This window comes from Nycticebus coucang, chromosome 21 (assembly GCF_027406575.1).
Source record: "Nycticebus coucang isolate mNycCou1 chromosome 21, mNycCou1.pri, whole genome shotgun sequence".
In the NCBI taxonomy this organism is placed as follows: Eukaryota; Metazoa; Chordata; class Mammalia; order Primates; family Lorisidae; genus Nycticebus; species Nycticebus coucang.
In genome coordinates, this window is record NC_069800.1 from 34,694,135 (window position 1) to 34,713,709 (window position 19,575).

The following is a 19,575-nucleotide window of genomic DNA, read 5'->3' on the forward strand; positions in this document are numbered from 1 at the left end:
AGATCCCCAGAAGAGCTTGTGTATATGAGTTTGAGAAACTGAAGTATAGAAAACTCTGACTTATCTCTGTAATAGTTTGGAGTTTTAATTTTTTACATGTATGCATGTATTACCTGTGTGGTTTTTTAAATTGTTAATAAAGAGACTATATTACAAAGAAGGTGTAAATTCGGGGGGAAATTATCCCCAACCCCGCCAGACTGGATGGTAAGGAAGGAATCCACGGACGCATCTCAGGAGGTGACAGCCTGCTGCACCCTCTGAGAGGGATGAGTTGGCCTTTTAGTAGACAAGTTCCACCCCCAGAGAGAAGCAGGAGGGAAGGGGGGAAAGGTCCTGATCAAGTCCCTGGACTGAGGATGCTGTTTACCATCCCTGCAGTAGCCTAAGAGCAGGGATGGGGCCATTGTAGAAGCTCATAACTACAGTTCCAGAGGTACTAATAGCAGAATTCCTGCATACAATTGTCTATGGGCTCACAATTCTAAGGACGTCATCATGACAGCAAGTAAGAAAAAAAAAATGTCTAAGTAATCCTTTCAACAGTTACCACAGTTTCTCTCTTCCCCAATTCCTTGGATAGGCAAGAAACTGATTTCCAGCTGTATGTGAGAATGAACACATTTTTCTTTCTTTCTTCTGAAGTTAAATGCAAGTGAATTCATTAGGGTGGTGCCTGTGGCTCAAAGGAATAGGGCGCTGGCCCCATATGCTGGAGGTGGTGGGTTCAAACCCAGCCCTGGCCAAAAAATGAAAAAAAAAAAAAAAAAGGTGAATTGATTAAATAGAAGATAGTGTGTGATGGCCAGGAAATCAGTGATTCAGATGCTGTGGCCATGGCACCTGGGAATGAGTGGAGGAAGGGATGAAGGAAGAGGAAGCTGGTACAGCCCACTCTGAGCCAAGGACACCCAAGGGCAATGGTCTGAGCTCTGGAGGAGGAAGGATTTGATATCACCTCTTGCCCTGGAGCCTACTTTGGATCCTGGAGAGTGAGAAATGCTAGAACCCAAGGAGTTCTTTACATTGGCACATTCCCACGCCACCCCATCCCCATTTTCTCTGCCCACTCCCGCCCTTCTTGCACCTCCATCTCCATTGTGTCTCCAAGTATTTTGCAGTATTTATTTATATTCTACTTCAATAAAAAGATGTGCTGTTTTTTTAAAAATAGCACTGAGGAAGTAGAAGGAAGATATTTGGTGTGGATTTTTAAAATGCAGGCAAGGAGATCAGAATTTACACATAAAAGCGAGTTTGAAGTAAGTCATGGGAATTAAGGAACCCCAATGAAGAGACAGTCTAATTGAGGTTTCCTGTAGAATCTGGGCTTTAAGCCAGGGCTTAAAGAAGAAAAGCAGCTTGGCATGAAGAGTAGCTAAGTGGTGACCTGGAGCAGAGCCCTCTCGCTATTGGTCTCCCCCCAACAGGCGGGCACCGCTGACCCCAGGGCCAGGTGGGGAGATGGAGGGAGTTGTGCACAATCCCTCTGCCTTTCCAGCCATGGCAGCTCTACTCAGAGCCCACACCCTTCTAAGAGACTGAACATACAACACAATGGCCAGGCCACATGTGACAATGGAGCTCTGACCCAAAGCCCTTGCAGTAGGTAGCCTGGGAAGCCAAGGAAGCCATCAGGCCAGAACAGTCAGAACCTGGGCAGTGACTGCCAGCATCTTCCAATCTCCAACCACCACACCCCCTCTTCTAACTCAGGACCAACCAGAAAAGCCAGATATGTTCCCCAGCTAATCCCAGAGACTGCCATTCTAAGACTTAGCCTGCATCCGGTATCCTCATGCCAACAACTTCCAATCAAAGTGCACTCGAGTCCTTCCCTAAGTTCCCAAGACCCCTGCCAAATGCAAGCAATGGTGGCTGACTCCACAAGTTCTGACTAAATGGCCTCTCTGTCCTCATTTGGGTGGTCTTCCCTTTTGTCTAAAGCTCTCATAGGGAGTCTGAACACAAACTGAACATATTCATGAAACCAACACTCAGATCCAAAAGTAGACCAGCACCTCAGAAGAATCATTCCCAGAAATATCCCACCACCACCCCCCCGCAAGATTAACCATTCTCCTGACTTCTAAGACCATGGATCAGTTGTCATTACTTCTTGAGCTCTTGCCCACAAGTGGTCCTCCTGCCTTAGCCTCTCAAAGTGCTAGGATTACAAGAATGAGCCACCACATCCAGCCCAGCTGTACTTATTTCTAAATATAGTGAGCACTCTTGTGTGTACTGACTTTTGTGAGATTTATTATGTTGTTCTGTGTAGCAATGTTTTCATTCATATTCATTTCTGTATACTAACATTCTACTGTGTGACTTCATCACAACTTACATATCCATTCTACTACTGGGCTGGACTGTTTCCAGTTTGGGGCTGTTGTGAACAGTGTGGTGGTTAGAAACATTCTTGTGGCTGGGCACGGTGGCTCACACCTGTAATCCTAGCTAGCACTCTTGAGAGCCCGAGCAGGAGGATTGCTTGAGCTCAGGAGTTCAAGACCATCTTGAGCAAGAGTAAGACACCATCTCTACTAAAAATAGAAAATTATCCAGACATTGTGGTGGAAGACTGCAGTACCAGCTACACAGGAGACTGAGGTAAGAGGATTGCTTGAATCCAGAAGTTTGAGGTTGCTATGAGCTAGGCTGATTCCATAACACTCTAGCCTGGACAACAGAGGGAGACTTTGTCTCAGGAAAATAAAAATGAAGAAGAAAAGAAACATTCTAGCCCATGTCTTGGTGGACACAAGCTCTTGTTCCTGTGGTGTGCACACCCAGGAGTAGGCCTGCTGGAACACAGGTCATGCCTATGTCCAGCTTTAGTAGATACTGCCAGTTTTCCAACAGGATCATACCAACATCTTAATCCAAATGGGCTGCTGTAACAAAATACCCTAGGTTGAGTACTTTACAAACAATAAAAATTTATTTCTCACAGTTCTCAAGGCTGGTTAGGAACCCCAAGGCCAAAGTGCCAGCAGATTCAGTGTGTGAGGAGTGCTTGCTCTCAGCTTCAGAGACACGACATCATCTCACATGGCAGGAGGGACAGAAAGGCCCCCTTGAGCATCTTTTACAGGACACTTAATCCCATTTGTGAGGGCAGAGCTTGCATGACCTAATCACTTCCCCAAAGCCCCACTTTTTTTTTTTTTTTTTTTTGAGAGAGTCTCACTTGGTCACCCTCAGTAGGGTGCTGTGGCATCATAGCTCACAACAACCTCAGACTCTTGGTTGGGCTCAAGTGATTCTTTTGCTTCAGCCTCCCAAGTAGCTGGGACTACAGGTGCCAGCCACAATGCCTGGCTATTTTTAGAGACAGGTCTCATTCTTTCTCAGGCTGGTCTCAAACCTGTGAGCTCAGGCAATCCACCTGCCTTGGCCTCCCAGAGTGCTGGGATTACAGGCATGAACCACAGCACCTGGCCCAAGAGTTTCATATTTTAATCAACATTTGATCTTGTCAAGACTTATTCCCTATGGGTTATAAGAGTTATTACCCCACTCCTGACTTATTATAATCATGAACAGTACAAAAGTGATTAAAACAATCCTCGTTCCTTCCCCACCCTCCACCCTATGATCCAGGAACACTCCATTAGACCACTCACTCTCATACTGGAAACACTGGGTGGTAGGAGGTTGCTGTAGGATGGGGTCTTTGCTTTCTTGTTGTGAGGACAGAGCTCTCATGACCTAATCACTTCCCCCAAGGCCCCACCCTTTTTTTCTTTTCTTTTCTTTTCTTTTCTGTTTGAGACAGAGTCTCACTTTGTTGCCCTTGGTAGAGTGCCCCAAGGTGAAATGTATTTTCTTTTTCTTTCTTTCTTTTTTTTATTTTTATTTTTATTTTTTTTGTAGTTTTTGGCCAAGGCTGGGTTTGAACCCGCCACCTCTGGCATATGGGGCTGGTGCCCTACCCCTTTGAGCCACCTGCTGCTGCTCTTTCTTTCTTTTTTTTTTTCCAGTTTTTGGCTGGGGCCGGGTTTGAACCCACCACCTCCGGTATATGGGGTCTGCGCCCTACTCCTTTGAGCCCCAGGTGCCGCCCCAGGTGAAATGTACCTTGTCAAGTCCCTTGGTGTGGGTGGCCAGCCCACCCCACTGGAAGTGAAGGTCTTCCTTCCCTTCCCTGGGCTCTGACCTCTACCTTGTCCTAGCCATGGCTATGAGGGTGACCTTCCTGGCTCTCCCTCCTACATGCACCCTCTGCAGCTGAAAGCCACACTCCAAATACAGGACACCTAATGCATGATGCTGGCCAGTACATTGGCCCATTCCCATCTTGACTGAAGTCAACTTTGGTGAGACCTTTGGGTTGATAACAGCTACATTGAGGCTGCTGATGCATGCAGGCCAAGTCAGGTCTTCTAGCAGCATCATCTGAAAAGTGGTGGGAAGTCCCCTTAACACTTCCTACACACCTTACCCAAGGTGTCTCCCACAGTGGCTGGTAACTGAGCTTGAAATGCCGTAAGGGCAACACTCCTTCAGGCTCCATGTTGCCATCTTGAGATACTTTTCTCCAGCTCCCTGGGAGAGGAACACATTAAAACTAGTCACCGTGTGTGACTTGCTCACCAACCGGCTCCCCATGGGCACCTGGCCGGGGATGGAAGGACAGAGGTCCTATTAAGAGCAAGGTGGTGGGGCATTGTGGCTCACGCCTATAATCCTAGCATTCTGGGAGGCCAAAGCAGGTGGATTGTTTGAGCTCAAGAGTTCCAGACTAGCCTGAGCAAGAGTGAGACCCTGTCTCTACCAAAAATAAAAAATCTAGCTGGGTGTTGTGGTGGGCACCTGTAGTCCCAGCTACTCAGGAGGCTGAAGCAGGAGGATACTTGTGCCCAGGAATATGAGATTGCTATGAGCTAGGCTGAGGTCATGGCACTCTAGACTGGGGCAATAGGGTGAAACTCTGTCTCAAAAGAAGAAAAATTAGTTGGTTGGCATGGTGCAGTTCTGTAGTCCTGGCTACTCGAGAGGCTGAGGCAAGAAAATCACTTGAGCCCAGGAGTTTGAGCTACAACGATACCACTGCACCCTACCTGGCGCAGCAAAGCTTAACTCTTGTCTCAAAAAAAAAAAAAAAGCAAGGCAGATGGGGAGTGGTACAAACAGCTTGGGTAGGGACCACTCCTGGTTTTGTGGTACAGGGTGATGGGTTTGGAGCATGGGTTGAAGAACAGTTCAGAGCAAAGGTCATTGGGTCACTGAAGTCCCCAATGACATTGCAGAGGAAAGTCTGTAGCAGCTAAAGCAGGGTGCAGGACCCTGATGGCCAACAGCTTGAGGCTGGGCCACAGCAAGCCCCATCCTGGATGCCTCAAAGGCCTCCAGTTATATTGTCCCTTGCAGAGCACCAAACAGAAGTGGCTCCTGAGGCTCTTGTGCCAGCCCCTTGCCCAGAGGTGGCTGCCTGAAAAAAACCCAAAAGGACACCCTAATCCACGCCAATGTGTTTCTGGTATAAATATAGCTTGTCTCCCCAACAGTGGGTGAACTTGCAGTGAGGGTGGGGAGAATGCCTGGCCCCTCTCCTGCACAGCTACGCCAGCAGACACACCTCCCTCCCCAACAATGTCCCAATGCACAGGATAACAAAATGGGCAAATATAAAGAGGGATAAGGCAGGAAGGTCTGGGCTTGCCTCTAACGGTGTAGCCAAGGGCTCCAGTCCCTCCCATTTAAAAGTGATAATAACAACATATATCTAACCCCTAGTAAATTCCAGGAATCATCCTAAGATTTACATAGATAAATTCATTTAATTCTCAAAATACTAGGAGATATACATTATTCATCCCCGTTTTACAGGTGAGGAAACTAAGGCCCAGAGTGGCTAATCTCTTGCCCAAGGTCACAGAGCTGGTGAGAAGCAGAGTGGGGTTGTGCTGCAGTGTTGCACCCTAACCCACCATTCTCTCTGCCTTCCACGCTCCCAGCTCTAGCAGGGTGGTAGGCAGGAGAGAGGCAAGAGGAGCATTTAGTAGTCACCTGCTCTGAGCCAGGCACTCAGCAACACCTACAGGCTCCAATCTCAGAAGAACCCCCAAAGGGTGAGCCAGAAACTCACTGTCCATGTGGGGAAGCAAGACCAGAAAAGTCTGACAACCTGCTAAGGCCACACGGCCCAGGGAGAGGTGGAGCTGAGATCCAACCCTCAGCCTGATCTCTGCCCACCTGGTGTCCCCTCTACAGCCCAAGTAGGGGAGTAAAGAGAATAGAGACCAGGGGAGAGAAGGAGGAGGTGGGTGAGGAGCCTAGAGAAGGGTGCCAGGGTCTTCCTTAGGCCTGGCAGCTGCCTCTAGCTTCTTTGGGATCTACGGGAACTTTCAGACCTCCCTGGAGTTGCCTAGCAGGGCACAGGCACCAAGGGGCAGGAACCCAAAGCAGCAGCTGGGTCCCCAGAGTCCAGCCACCTAGCCATTCCTGCCTGCCCCAGGGCAATGAGTTCAGGCTGGGTGCTGGGGGTAGAAGTGGGTCTTATGGGGTCCCCCACCCTGCACAACTGCCCTGAGACCTGTGCAGGATGAGGGGCATTACCGACCCCCATATGTGCTCCAGTGGCACCTCCTCATCTAATAGGGATGTGACCTGAAGAGAGGCACCTCCTCCAGAAGGCACAACCTGGATTGCCAGGTGGCTGAGGTTGGAGTGCTGGGGCAGCCCAAGCCCCAGGAAGCCAAAGACGGCAAGGGACTCACAGGTGCAAGAGCAAGGATGGAATGCTGCCCCCAGAACTCTATCTTGCGAAGGCTCCTGCCAGGTTGCAGGGTCCCTTAGACTCCTCTGACCCAGCCCCTCTCAGCTCCAAGAAAAGGATAAGGTTGGCAGGATAGCCCCACCCGCTTTGGGATCCATGAGAACTTTCAGACCTCCCTGAAGTTGCCTGGCAGGGCATAGGGACCAGAGAGGGGACAGAGCAGATACATGGTGGGGAGAGTCAAGGGCTTCACTGGAGCTGGCGCCGCCGGTACAACACAGCCAGCAGTGTGACTACAAGCAACCCAGCTATGGCTCTACGGAGCCATGGAGCCCAAGGCTCAACCCAGACATTCCCGGTCATCTCTTTCTCCTCCTCTTCTTCCTGAGTGGCTGCTCCTGGCTGGATGGGCTGGGACTTTGGTCTGTCCTGGGTCTGGAGCTGTGGGACAGCATCTGGCCTAGGGTTGCCCTCTAGGAGGTCAGCACTGGGGGCCTCAGACACGTGGATCCCCAAGGTGCCCACAGACTCGTACTCATTCTCCTCCGGACTACCATAGGCCCCAGGGCCCAAGGAGCTGCTTGCACTGATGGCAAGGTCTTCAGAGCAGCCGGAAAACTGGCTGTCCACCTGAGACACCAGCACGCCAGGCTTGCTCAGCTCAGGGCCAGAGCTCCAGCTCGAAGAGCTGCCTCCAGTAGCACCTATGGGCCTTGTAGCCACTGTCATCTCCTAGGAAAGAAAGAAGAGCGCTGGAAGGAACTGTGGTTGACAGAGAGACAGCCAAGCTGGGCAGCCTCTTTCTCATCCAGAGTGTGCACTAGTGCCCCAACCCTTCATTTGCAGACCACAAGGGCCCTGATGTCGCCCTCTCTTGGGGAACCGGGGGAAGAGGGGACTAAGGTCCTGAGCAGCACCAATGGTGGCCTACTTCAGGCCATCCCTCTCCCTACTCCCTGACTTGCCTGGGAGCTCACCCCTACCCAGAGCCTTTGGGGGGGTATGGTCCCATCCTACATCAGCATTCTGCCTGAGCCTGAGTGCCATGGAGCAGCCACAGGGACAGAGGCCCAGCCATACACCTGAGGGGGCCCCATGGGCTTGGGGTTAGGTGCAAAGGTTTGAAGCGGGGAGCAATGGGGGCCTCTAGTTCAGAGTGGTTGCCCTGGCTGGATGGGCTGGGACTATACTCTGAACCATCTGGTTGTGAAGGGGCAGACCAGACATCCTGGTGGTGATCAGCATGGCATAAGGCAGATGAGCCACTACACTCTACCCCCTCATTCCTGTGCAGAATGGCATTGCTAGCTCAGTGTTCGTAGCTCAGGGGTTAGGGTGCTGGCCACATACACCAGGGCTGGCAGGTTCAAATCCACCTAGGCCTGCTAAAACAACAATGACAACTGCAACAAAAAAAATAGCCGGGCTCAGCACCTATAGCACAGTGGTTACATCGCCAGCCATATACATTGAGGGTGGCGGGTTCGAACTTGGCCTGGGCCAGCTAAACAACAGGGACAACTGCAACAAAAAATAGCCAGGTGTTGTGGAGGGCGCCTGTAATCCCAGCTACTTGGGAGGCTGAGGCAAGAGAATAGCTTAAGCCCAAGAATTTGAGGTTGCTATGAGCTTTGACACCATGGACTGTACCAAGGGTGACATAGTGAGACTCTGTCTCAAAAAAAAGAAAAAAAATAACTGGGCATTGTGGTGGAAGCCTGTAGTCCCAGCTACTTGGGAGGCTGAAGCAAGAGAATCGCTTAAGTTGGAGAGTTTGAGGTTGCCGTGAACTGTGACAGCACTCAACAGAGGGCGACATAGACTCTATCTCAAAAACAAAAACAAAAACAAAATGGCATTGATAAGCTCAATGGGGGAGCTGCCCCATGAATGAGCTAACACACATCACTGGGGGTGGGGGTGGGCCCCATGCTTGACCCTCCTAAGGTGTTCACACTCGGGAGCTCTAATGATTCCTCCTTCTGGAGAACATGGTACGGGGGCTGGATAAGGCTGGTTCTCAGCTGTTCTTACACCCTCAGGCATAGGCCATGGACCAGCCCAAGTTGAAGAGTGGAGACTGGGAAGGGTCCAAGGACAGGGCCATGAGGGTAAGATGTCCTAAGGGAAAGGGGCCCTGATAGGAGAGCAAGGACTTACCTCAGCTTTGCCGCTGGGGACTGCGCTGGCAGGCACCTTAGTGGGCATCGAGCTAGTGAGCACTTTGGATGGCACTGTGCCAGCACGTGTGGAGTTAATGGGCAATTTGGATGGTGCTAGATTGGTGAGCGCGTTAGAAGGCACTGTACCCAGGGACTTTGAGCTGGTGGGCAGCTTGGAGGGCACTGTGGTCACAGGCATCAAGGTGGCAGGCACTCTTGAAGGCACTGTGCTTGTAGTCACAGAGGTGGTGGGTGCCTCTGCCCCACTGCAGCAGACAGTAGGCTCAGCCTGGTCACCAGCACCCCCTGCAGAAACTGAGCCAGTGGATGAAGAGCAGGCAGAGGGGCCTGTAGATGAAGCTGGCAACGCAGGCCCAGGCAAGCGGCTTGCCCTGACAGTGGAACGGGCCAGTGGCTGGAAGGACACAGTTGGAGACACTGGCCCACGGGATGGCGTGAGGCTGGAGACTGTACCTGTGGGTGGCAAAACACAGTAGAAACACAAACCCAAAGGACTATTACCCTGAAAGCTGGAGAAGGGTCCCTCTGCCCCAGTCACACGCCCCTACTGCATCTAGGCCTCCTGCCCTTGGAGGAGGCTCCACAATCCCTTTGGGCACTGCTCCCAGGCCTGAAGGCCCAACAGCTATACTCAGTCCGTGACCTTTAGCCCCAAGTCTGTGGTGTAACAGAATGAAGTGGTCCCTCCTCCAATAGCACCTAGGAGTTTGAAGGTCATTGCTGAACATTCTCTTTGCTTTGTCTTCTCCCTCCCCTCTCCTCCTGCCTGTGCTTTTCTACTTTCTTCTTGGCCTGGAGGAGTCCCCACTGCTCCCCGGCCTCCAGCTGAAGCAACCCTGCATCACAGCAAGGAGCAGCAGGACAGCTCCTACAGAACAGGTTACACTAACTAAGTGACACCCAAGGCCAGCCAGTCCCCAGAGGCCTATGAGAGAGGTGTAGGAACAAAGTCACACCTGGCAGGAGGCCTGACCTGGGGAAGCAGGAGGCAGCAGCTGGTGACCATGCATAAAGGCAGCTGCATCAGAATTCTCCATGGAACTCTGAGGATGCACATGCCAGGCCCCATGGCTGACAAAGGTCAGGGTGATTCTGATGAGAACCCCTCCCCGCCCATGTCTAACACCACAGAATCTCACAAGACCTGTGTGCACAAACATCCTGAAATCTAAGTGCCCTCTGCTTCTAAGTCCACAGCAGTAAGTCCCCAAGGGCGTTCCATGACCAAGTGATATTGCACATACAAACATGTGTTTGGGGAATTTCGGGTAGACAGAAGCACTAAGATGACTTCTCCCAGCCTTTCACTGCTCGTTTGCCCTGTGGCTGGCCTGGGGCACGGAGTGTCATGTGGAAAAACAGATCAGGAAGTAACTGAGAGACACGCAAGCTGGGCAGGTTAGGGGCACTGAGGTCTGGAGTGGGTCCACACTCCTGGCTGACAAAGACCTCACTTCCTCTGGGGACTGAGAAGTTTTAGTGATTGGCTGGGAACTGGAGACCCCTTTGAGGTAGGGCAGGGCCAAAGGGCTCCTCTGCCAACAGCTGGCCAGCCCTGCACTGCCCCTCCTCCACTGTCCTCTAGCTCTGGCTGATTCCTACAGAGTCCCTTTGCTGGAGTGCAGAAATGGCCCTAATTCTCTTCCTACCTGTGTCCATACCTTCTGCAATATGACTTAGCTAAGGATGGAGTCTATTTTCCCACTTCCTTTTTTTTCTTTTTTTTGAGACAGAGCCTCAAGCTGTTGCCCTGGATAGAGTGCCGCGGCATCACAGCTCACAGCAACCTCCAGCTCCTGGGCTCAAGCGAGTCTCCTGCCTTCGCCTCCCAAGTAGCTGAGACTACAGGTGCCCGCCACAACGCCTGGCTATTTTTTGGTTGCAGCCGTCATTGTTGTTTGGTGGGCTCAGGCTGGATTCAAACCCACCAGCTCAGGTGTACGTGACTGGCACCTTAGCCGCTTGAGCCATAGGCGCTGAGCCTATTTCCCCACTTCTTGAATCCCAGCTGGTTTTATAACTTGCTTTGGCCCATGGAATGGGCGGGGGTAGTTTGTGCCACTTTTGAGCCCCTTCCCCCCCCTTAACCCGAACTCTGCCCAGCTGCCAGGGGACAGGTTTGTGTGCTGAGGATGAGAGATGACATGGAAGAGAACCAATGTGCCCCAGCCAACAGCCAGCAGAGCTTACATACTGCTGAGTATATAAAAGGAAAGTCAGCCAAAATTAGAACTGCTCAGCTGGGTCAACCCAAATGGCTGACCTACAGACTCATTGTGCTAGGTCAGTAGCTATACTTAAAGCTACTAAAAAAAAAAAAAGGCTCGGTGCCTATAGCTCAGCAGCTAGGGCACCAGCCACATACACTGGAGCTGGTGGGTTCTAATCCAGACCAGGTCTGCCAAAGAACAATGACAACTACAACCAAAAAATAGCCAGGCACTGTGGTGGGAGCCTATAGTCCCAGCTACTTGGGAGGCTGAGGCAAGAGAATTGCTTAAGCTCAAGAGTTTGAGGTTGCTGCGAGCTGTGATGCCACAGCACTCTACCCAGGGCAACAGCTTGAGACTCTGTCTCAAAAAAAATAATGAAATAAAAAAGAAAGAAAGAAGGAAGGAAGGGAAAAGAAAATAAAGGGGGTGGCACCCGTGGCTCAAGGAGTAGGGTGGGCGCCGGCCCCATATACCAGGGGTTGGGGGTTGAAGCCTGGCCCCAGCCAAAACTGGAAAAAAAAAAAAAAAAAGGGCCAGGTGCAGTGGCTCACGCCTGTAATCCTAATCCTAGCATTTTGGGAGGCCAAGGCAGGTGGACTGAGCTCAAGGGTTTGAGACCAGCCTGAGCGTGAGCAAGACTCCATCTCTAAAAGTAGCCGGGCACTGTGGCAGGTGCCTGTAGTCACAGCTACTAGGGAGATTGAGGCAAGAGGATCACTCGAGCCCAAGAGTTTGAGGTTGCTGTGAGCTATGATGCCATGGCACTCTACCAAGGGTGACAAAGTGAGACTGTCTCAAAAAAAAAAAAAAAAAAGTTTTGGACTGTTTGTTACATAGCAAATGCTAACTGATTGATACATCCTCTAAGGAATTAGTTCACACCTGGGGTGAACTCCCTTCATTCCCACCTTGCCTCCTATCCAGGGAAGCCAAAGAGGCAGCTCTAGGCCTCACCCTCACTTGGGAGGTCAGACAAGCCCCGTAACTCCGGGTTTCATGTGCACCTGCAGTGTAGGATCTGCTCAGTTCTGTGTTCTGCTTCTGGTGCCCACTAGAGACTCGAGGGCTGAGGGCTGCCAGGTCAGAAGAGGTCTGCAGAGGGCCACTTGGCCTCTTTGGGATGGCTCCAGAGCTGGATGTCAGTGGGGCTTCCTTTGAACTCTACAAGAGGGAAAATACAAATAAGGTAATAGCTCTTCTTTTCTTGAGACAGAGTCTCACTCTGTCACTGTGGGTAGAGTGCCATGGCATCATCATAGCACACAGCAACCTCAAACTCTTAGGCTTGAGCAATCCTCTTGCCTCAACCATCCAAGGAGCTGAGACTACAGATGCCCACCACAACGCTTGGCTAATTTTCCTGTTTTTAAGATGGAGTCTTGCTCCTGCTCAGGCTGGTCTCAAATTCCTGCGCTCAAGTGATCCGCTCACCTCAGCCTCCCAGAGTGCTAGGATTACAGGCGTGTGCCACTGCACCTGGCCAAGGCAGTTACTTCTCCCAAGAGCAGGCAGAGCACAGCTTATGCTCTAGGGACATCTCCTATAGGCCTCTACCCAAACCATGGAGCACAGGAACCAAGGGAACACTACCTAAGTTCTAGTAATTGCCAAATCATCTGCCCTGGGTGACCCTGCATCTACCTGATAGAAAACACACACCATCTAATGGGGAGTTTCTCTCTATCTGCTGGCCCTGTAGAAAGGTCTGCCTCTCTTCAGCCACTGTACAGACCTCTTTCTCAGGCTTCAAGTCCATGGTCAGGTGTCTTCTGGAGACCCCACTGCCCACTCATCACATCTCAGTAGAATCAGTCATCTTCCCCCCAACTCTATTTTACTGGCAATAAGGACAGCCCCACCACCCAGCCTGATGACTTCCTGCTCCCTCACTCCCTTCATCTGGTCACTCCCAAGGTTGCCCCACCCAACTCGACATCACACATGGACCACTGCAAGGACCTTTAGACTATGGCCTCCCAGCTAATTGGTAACAAAGGATTGTGGGCTGTCCCAGGTTGAAGACCTGGTCAAAAGTCTAGAAGCTGGTCTATGGCAAATCCCTACTGGGGAGCCTTGGGGTGCTGAGCAAAAGTACACAGACAGGAACATAAAAGCGGGCTGCTTGGGCAGCGCCTGTAGCTCAGTGGGTAGGGCGCTAGCCACATACACCAAGGCCAGCTGGTTCGAACCCAGCCTGGGGCAGCTAAAACAACATTGACAACTTCAACAACAAAAAAATAGCCAGGCACTCTACCCAGGGTGACAGCTTGAGACTCTGTCTCAAAAAATAAAAAAATAAATAAAAATAAAAGCAGGCTGCTCAAAGTAGATTATAAAGACAGACTTCTCCCGAGGACTCTGGCAGCTGGGTGTCCTGGACAGGTGTGGGGTAACTGGGCTCCATCTCTCTGTAGCCGTTGTAGGGGAGGCTGTGGGCTGCTGTAGGTATGGAGGGACCTGGAACCTCAATGGGTACTGACAGCGGCTGTGGTGGGGCTGGGGGGAGACTTGAGGTCCCTGGAACATAAAGGTACAGTGATAACAAGAAGGAATTAGGGGTATTCCCATGACAGGAGAGGCTGGGTACTCTTGGACCTCCCATGGTTCTAAAAGCTGTCCTGGGCCACAAGCATCACTGGGAAGGGCAGGAATGGGAGGAGAGGGGAGGTGGGGAAGATGAGGAGAGGCAGTGAGGGTGTAGGAGGACCTCAGGAGCCTCTCAGCACCCAGAATGGGTCAGTAGTTGTTCCTTCTCTTGTCAGCAGGCATCCAAGGCCCCTTTCTGCTCTTTGTGCTGTCACTGTCAACTGGCCCCTGTCCTGAGGCTGTCTCCTCAGCCCTACCCTTCGCCCCACCAACTACTCTGGCCCAACCATAGCCATCTATATTCTAGGGGGGCATTATTAATCTCCACAAATGAAGGAAGGGAGGGAGAGAAGGAAGGAGGGAAAGGCAGGCAGAGAAGAGAAGAAAAGCAAACAGGATGTCCCAAAGCTGTAGATCTGACTGCGATCTTGTGACTACCTCTGGTTTGGAATATAAATAAAGCTGGCTCGATCGTTCTTCCTGTTTCCTCCTCAAACCCCACCTCACCAAACCCCCTCTGAGCACTGGGACTGGAAGGGACACTGAGAAGGGGCTCAGGGGTGGCTGGGCAGCTAGAGTTGGGGGCTAGAAGGCTCTGGAGAAACCAGGGAGGGAAGAAAAGGTGCAAGGAGGGTGTGGGAAGCGGATGGAGGAAGGGTGGGGACCAATGCTATCACCACAGAATCAGAGGCAGCCCCGTCTGCTGAGCACATGGAGAAGCTGAGCCCAGCTCGACAGTCACAGTATCTGTCTACTGAAGCTCTCTGTGGTAGATGCTGCCATGAGCTTCATTTTACAGAAAAGAAGCCTGAGGCTCAAAGAAATTAAAGGACTTGGCCAAAAAGACACAGCTGGTGAAAGGCTTAGCCAGGATCTACACCCAGGTTTGTCCATTGCTCCAGGGGGACAGGAAGGACAGTGACACAGAAAGACAGGAGGGACAGGGGAGAGGGGTGAAGGAGAGTGGAGGCCTAGGAGGCAGGCAGGGGGTGTGGGAGGAGGCCCAGGGTGGAGAGCTCACGAGGCAGGTAGCTGTGGTAGACACGGGCCACTTCGTCAGCGAGATCAGGCAGCTCACATCGCCTCAGCGCCTCAATGAAGAAATCCACCCAGTGTGTCCGCCGCTGGAGGCGGTTGAAGAGCTCCCAGAGGGTGTCCTGGTTCCCCCGCTGGCAGTAGAGGGCCCGCAGTCGATCCTGGAAGACACAGAGCCCCCCACTCAAGCCAGGTGGCCATGGCCCCTTCCCCACCCAGAAGAGGGGAGCCCCCAGAATCAGGGGCACACCAAGAAGACCACAATGGGAGTCCAGGACAAGGCCAGGGTTAGAGCCCAAGTGTGATGTGAGGAAGACCCATCAGCAACAACCACAGGCAGCTGCTAGGAAACAGGCTGTGGCTGTGTCCCAGGCTCTCCATTAAGGGCTTTGCATAAATCATCTCATTTAATGCATCCTCATCCCTACCTTACAAATGTAGGAACTGAGGTTTAGCAGGAGCAAAGTACTGTGGCAAAGATCCTACAGCAGCAGGCCCAGATACAAACCCGTTAATCTGATGCAAAACCCTTAGGCCCAAAGAAAGGGCCAAAAGAAAAGTTTGGATTAGGAGAGAACAAAGAGGTACACAGCAAAAATCAGATGAAAGTGGGCAAAAGAGGAAAAGGGAGGGGGCCAACAGTAAGACACAGAGGAGCTGAGAAGGTCAAGGAGATTCCAGGAAGGCAGCGGGGGCAGAGTATTTGCACCTACACGAATTCCCACACCAATCCCAGACAGCAGAAGGGAAAACCCACAGAAAATATTTACTGCAAGACTAGGTGACTAGGTAGCCCCACAAACCTCCAAATATTATACAAGAGGGAGGGACAAACCCTACCAGCCACAGACTGCTATTAACTTCCCCTGCGGAAGGACACAGGGGAAAGCTCCTGAGAAGCAGGAGGACAGAAGACCCCAAAATAGCCAACAGGTACCCTCTGGGAGCACAGGAGTCCAATTCAACAGTAACAGCTAAAAGTGGGAGGGGGTCGGCCCTCTTCATGAGCTAGTGGGGGCCTGCAGCAAGTCCTGCTGGGGGGCTAGAGTGATCTTGGGCTCCTGTGAACCCTCAAAACTGAGCCCACAGCTCCCTGCCAGGACGGGGCCTCATGGCAAGGAGAATGGAATCGACAGGACAAGGACAAGATTGATGAGGGAAAGAGAAGTTTCCAAAACAGTGGGTTGGGGGAAGGGACAGAGCCAGGAAATCTGAGAGCCAGAGCCATGTTTCAGAGCACTGCACAAAAGCAGCACAAGGGGGAGCTCGGTGAAGTTAGAAAAACCACCCTGACCCACACTCCATCTAAAAGTTAGGAAAGCGGCAAGGACAGGAAGACGAACAATGAGGGAGAAGGAAGGGGTGAGGAACCGGGATTGGGTTGAGCTTTAATTACATAGCCCTAGTCCCAGTCCAACGTCTGCTGGCACCTCCCTGGCTCACCTGGTCACTGGCTGTGAGGCAGGGCAGGTAAGACAGGATCTCCAGAACATCAACACGGCAAAAGCTGCTGTGATGATGGCAGATGTACTTATAAGTCTTATCCTCAGCAAACGTCATCGCTTCTTAGATTCTGAAGAGAGGGTAAGAATGGACGGACTGAGAGAGCAGTAATAAGACTGGAAGAAAAAAGATCACTCACAGCAACAGGATTGGGCAGTGAGGCTGGACAAAAGGCATTTCTTTCTCAATTTTTTGGAATTTTAACTTCCCTCCTTCCCAAGTGTGATGTGAGGAAGACCCATCAGCAACAACTACAGGCAGCTGCTGGGAAACAGGCTGTAGTTGTGTCCCAGGCTCTCTTTCTGACAGGGCCTAGCTCTGTTGCCTGAGCTAGCATCATCACAGCTCATAGCAACCTCAAACTCCTAGGCTCATGCGATCCTCCTGCCTCAGCCTCCCCAGAAGCTGGGACTACAGGTATGTTCCATCACACCAGACTAATTTTTCTATTTTTTTTTTTCCCCGTAAAGATGGGGTTTCACTATTTCCCAGTCTGGTATCAAGTTCCTGGCCTCAAGAGATCCTCCTGCCTTGGCCTCCAAAAATACTAAGATTACAGGCATTAGCCACTGCACCTGGCCCTATTTCATCTTTAATTTCCATAAACATCCTATTTTATTATTGCCTGGGACCCAGAGGCTCTCAAAGAATTGGCTTTAAAATGAACTGATAAGGGCAGCACCTGTAGCTCAGTGGGTGGAGCACTGGCCACGTACACCAAGGCTGGCAGGTTCGAACCCGGCCCAGGCCAGCTAAAACAACAGTAACAACTGCAACAACAACAGAAAACAAAATAGCTGGACATTGTGGTGGGCGCCTGTAGTCCCAGCTACTTGGGAGGCTGAGGAAAGAGACTCACTTAAGCCCAAGAGTTTGAGGTTGCTTGTGAGCTGTGATGCCACAGCACTCTACCAAGGATGACAAAATGAGAGTCTGTCTCTGTTTAAAAAAAAAAAAAAAAAAAAAGAATCGAGGATGACTCCTTGGGTAATGAGGGAATAGCAGGTGCCATTTACCAGGACAGAAAAGCCAAGGAAGGAGCAGTGGTGCAGAAGGAACACCAGAGCTGTTTTGAACAAGTGAAGCTTGAGGATTCCTAGAAGGTTGTCAGGGAGGGTAGAAGGCAGAGGAGAAGACCAGGTAGGTGTCAGGTGAGACCTTTAGAAGACAGTGCTGCAGAGCAGAGGACTAGGTGCAGCTGAGGCCACCAGGCCCTCGTCACTTGGGAGAAAGTTCTGCCTACTGGCCTCAAAGCCTCACGTGGCATGACTTTCTTTGCCAACCACAAGGCACTGCATTCCTGGTCAGGCAAGTGCTAATGACAGAAGGTCAGGAGGATCAGGGAGGTGAGGCAGGGGTCCTTTGGGCCTTCAGGAAACATGCAAAGAAAACTTTGTGGAGGGCTCAGTACCTGTAGCTCAAGCAGCTAAGGTGTCAGCCACATACACCAGAGCTGGTGGGTTTGAATCCAGCCTGGACCTACCAAACAACAATGACAACTACAGCCAGAAAGTAGTCGGGCTTTGTGGTGGGCGCCTGTCGTCCCAGCTACTTGGGAGGCTGAGGCAAGAGAATCGCTTTAAGCCCACGAGTTTGAGGTTGCTGCAAGCTGTGATGCTACGGCACTCTACCCAGGGCAACAGCTTGAGCTCTGTCTCAAAAAAAAAAGAAAAGAAAGAAAGAAAATAAAAATAAAATAAAACTCTGTGGAAATTAACAGTCCCCTTCCTCCTTACCTTCTCATGGCATGGGAAAGGAAGGGAGGGAGTTAGGTGAGCCACTCTTCTGCATACCAGCCTCAGCCTTAAGCACAGATTTGTGGGGGGATAAGGGGATGATATGTACCCACCAAAAAGAAAGGACGCTCATATTTGTTCACATTTATTGAGGGCCCACTATAGGCCCTCAAGGTTCTTTCACATAATCCTTGCCACAATCCCATGAGAGGAACTGATACCAAGTTGTACAACTGGCCAGGGCAGTACTTGAACCCAAGACTTGCTGCCTCACTGCAGCTGGCCATACACCTTGCAGGGCACAGAGATCCCTGCAGCAAAGAAGACCCTACATAGCCCCCTGCCTTCAAGTCCAGGGAGCTGTCAAGGTCACCAGCTGGGTGAGGGGGAACCTGGGAGGATACAGCATTTAGTCCCTTTTGTTGGCAGAATTGGAAATCTTCCAGAAGGTGTTGAGTACACGACAGCCAAGTTGCTGACTGTCCTCCTAGATTTTTGTTGAGGCTTCACAGCACCCATACAGAGAATGTTGTTTTGTTTTTAGTTGTATTGTTTTCCTGGCACCTCTTTCCCATCTCAGAGACGAGGAGGAGGTGGCAGAGTGTTCTCGGATGTGGCCAAGTTTCTGACCGAACTGCTCCAGAGGAGCTGAGCAGCTGAGCACGTCCGGGAAAGAGTTACCAACCCTCCCCAATGGGTGAGTCCTCAGAGTCTCGGATTGGATTTCTGGGCGGGGCCTAGGGCCAAGAAGGGAGGGGTGGCTGTTCCGAGCAGGTGTCACCGTGGAGCAGCGTCAAGACCCAGGGGAGTGGAGGCAGCACCTGAGGATCACCCTGGGCCTGCAGGCGGCGCTGAGCAGCGCGGGTGCCGTCTCATTCCGGCCCAACCCGCCCCCCAGCCACTTACCCTCTCCCTGAGTGCTGGACATGATTCGTGCAGACCTTGGTGTCCCGAACCCGGTGCGCCTTAGGACCCGCTCTTCGGAGCCCAGCGCGCCTGGTCCATTCCTGTCACCACCCTTCCACCCCCCACCCCCAGCACCCCAGACCCATGGCGACCCTGTTGACTCCAAGTCCCACTCGATTACTGCCGCCACAGCACACCTTTCCAAAGGTGTCCGTGCGTGCTGAGCCGGGAGGATCGAGAGCCGGGAGGGCCATCTTACCTCGGGCAGCCAAGTCCGGGCGAGAGCCCCTGCCAGGGCGGGCAGGAACCCTCAGTGCAGGGAGTGGATGGGGCGGGGCCAGGGCCCCGCGGCCATTGGCTGAGCAGCCGGGTGGGGTTTCGCGGCCGTGTGTGGGTGGCCGTACTGCGGGGGCGGGCACTCGGGTTTGGTTTGGGGCCTGAACGCTCCAGGCTGTGCTCGGAGGGCTGAGTTTACTGCTGAGGCTGCGGGTGAGCGGACAGTTTTCTTCCCTTCTTCGTCTGCAGCAGTGGTTCTCAACCTTCCTAACGTCGCAGTGTATTTTCTTTCTTAAAAAGGGGTCGCGACCCACAGGTTGAGAACCGCTGGCAGCAACTTCTAGGGGAAGTCCAGTGTCGGGTTAGAAATCAGCCAGGCTGGGCGGCGCCTGTGGCTCAGTGAGTAGGGCGCC

At 51.9% G+C, this 19,575-nt stretch overlaps 1 protein-coding gene across 3 annotated transcripts; it reads right to left on the reverse strand.

Moving 5' to 3' along the window:
* Positions 1-2,124: 2,124 nt before the first annotated feature.
* Positions 2,125-19,277, reverse strand: MAVS (mitochondrial antiviral signaling protein). 3 transcript variants are annotated; one of them, XM_053574427.1, is made up of 7 exons: positions 19,146-19,277; positions 16,185-16,314; positions 14,728-14,902; positions 13,465-13,637; positions 12,125-12,281; positions 8,885-9,360; positions 2,125-7,456 (listed from the first exon to the last, which is right to left on the reverse strand). In XM_053574427.1, exons 2-7 carry the CDS (start codon positions 16,299-16,301, stop codon positions 6,974-6,976), a joined length of 1,581 nt encoding a protein of 526 aa, XP_053430402.1. In that variant the 5' UTR covers positions 16,302-16,314; positions 19,146-19,277; the 3' UTR covers positions 2,125-6,973. The 3 variants fall into 3 exon arrangements, with proteins under 3 accessions (XP_053430402.1, XP_053430404.1, XP_053430403.1); XM_053574429.1 differs by lacking the exon at positions 19,146-19,277 and adding an exon at positions 19,084-19,106; XM_053574428.1 differs by lacking the exon at positions 19,146-19,277 and adding an exon at positions 17,728-17,870.
* Positions 19,278-19,575: the final 298 nt, after the last annotated feature.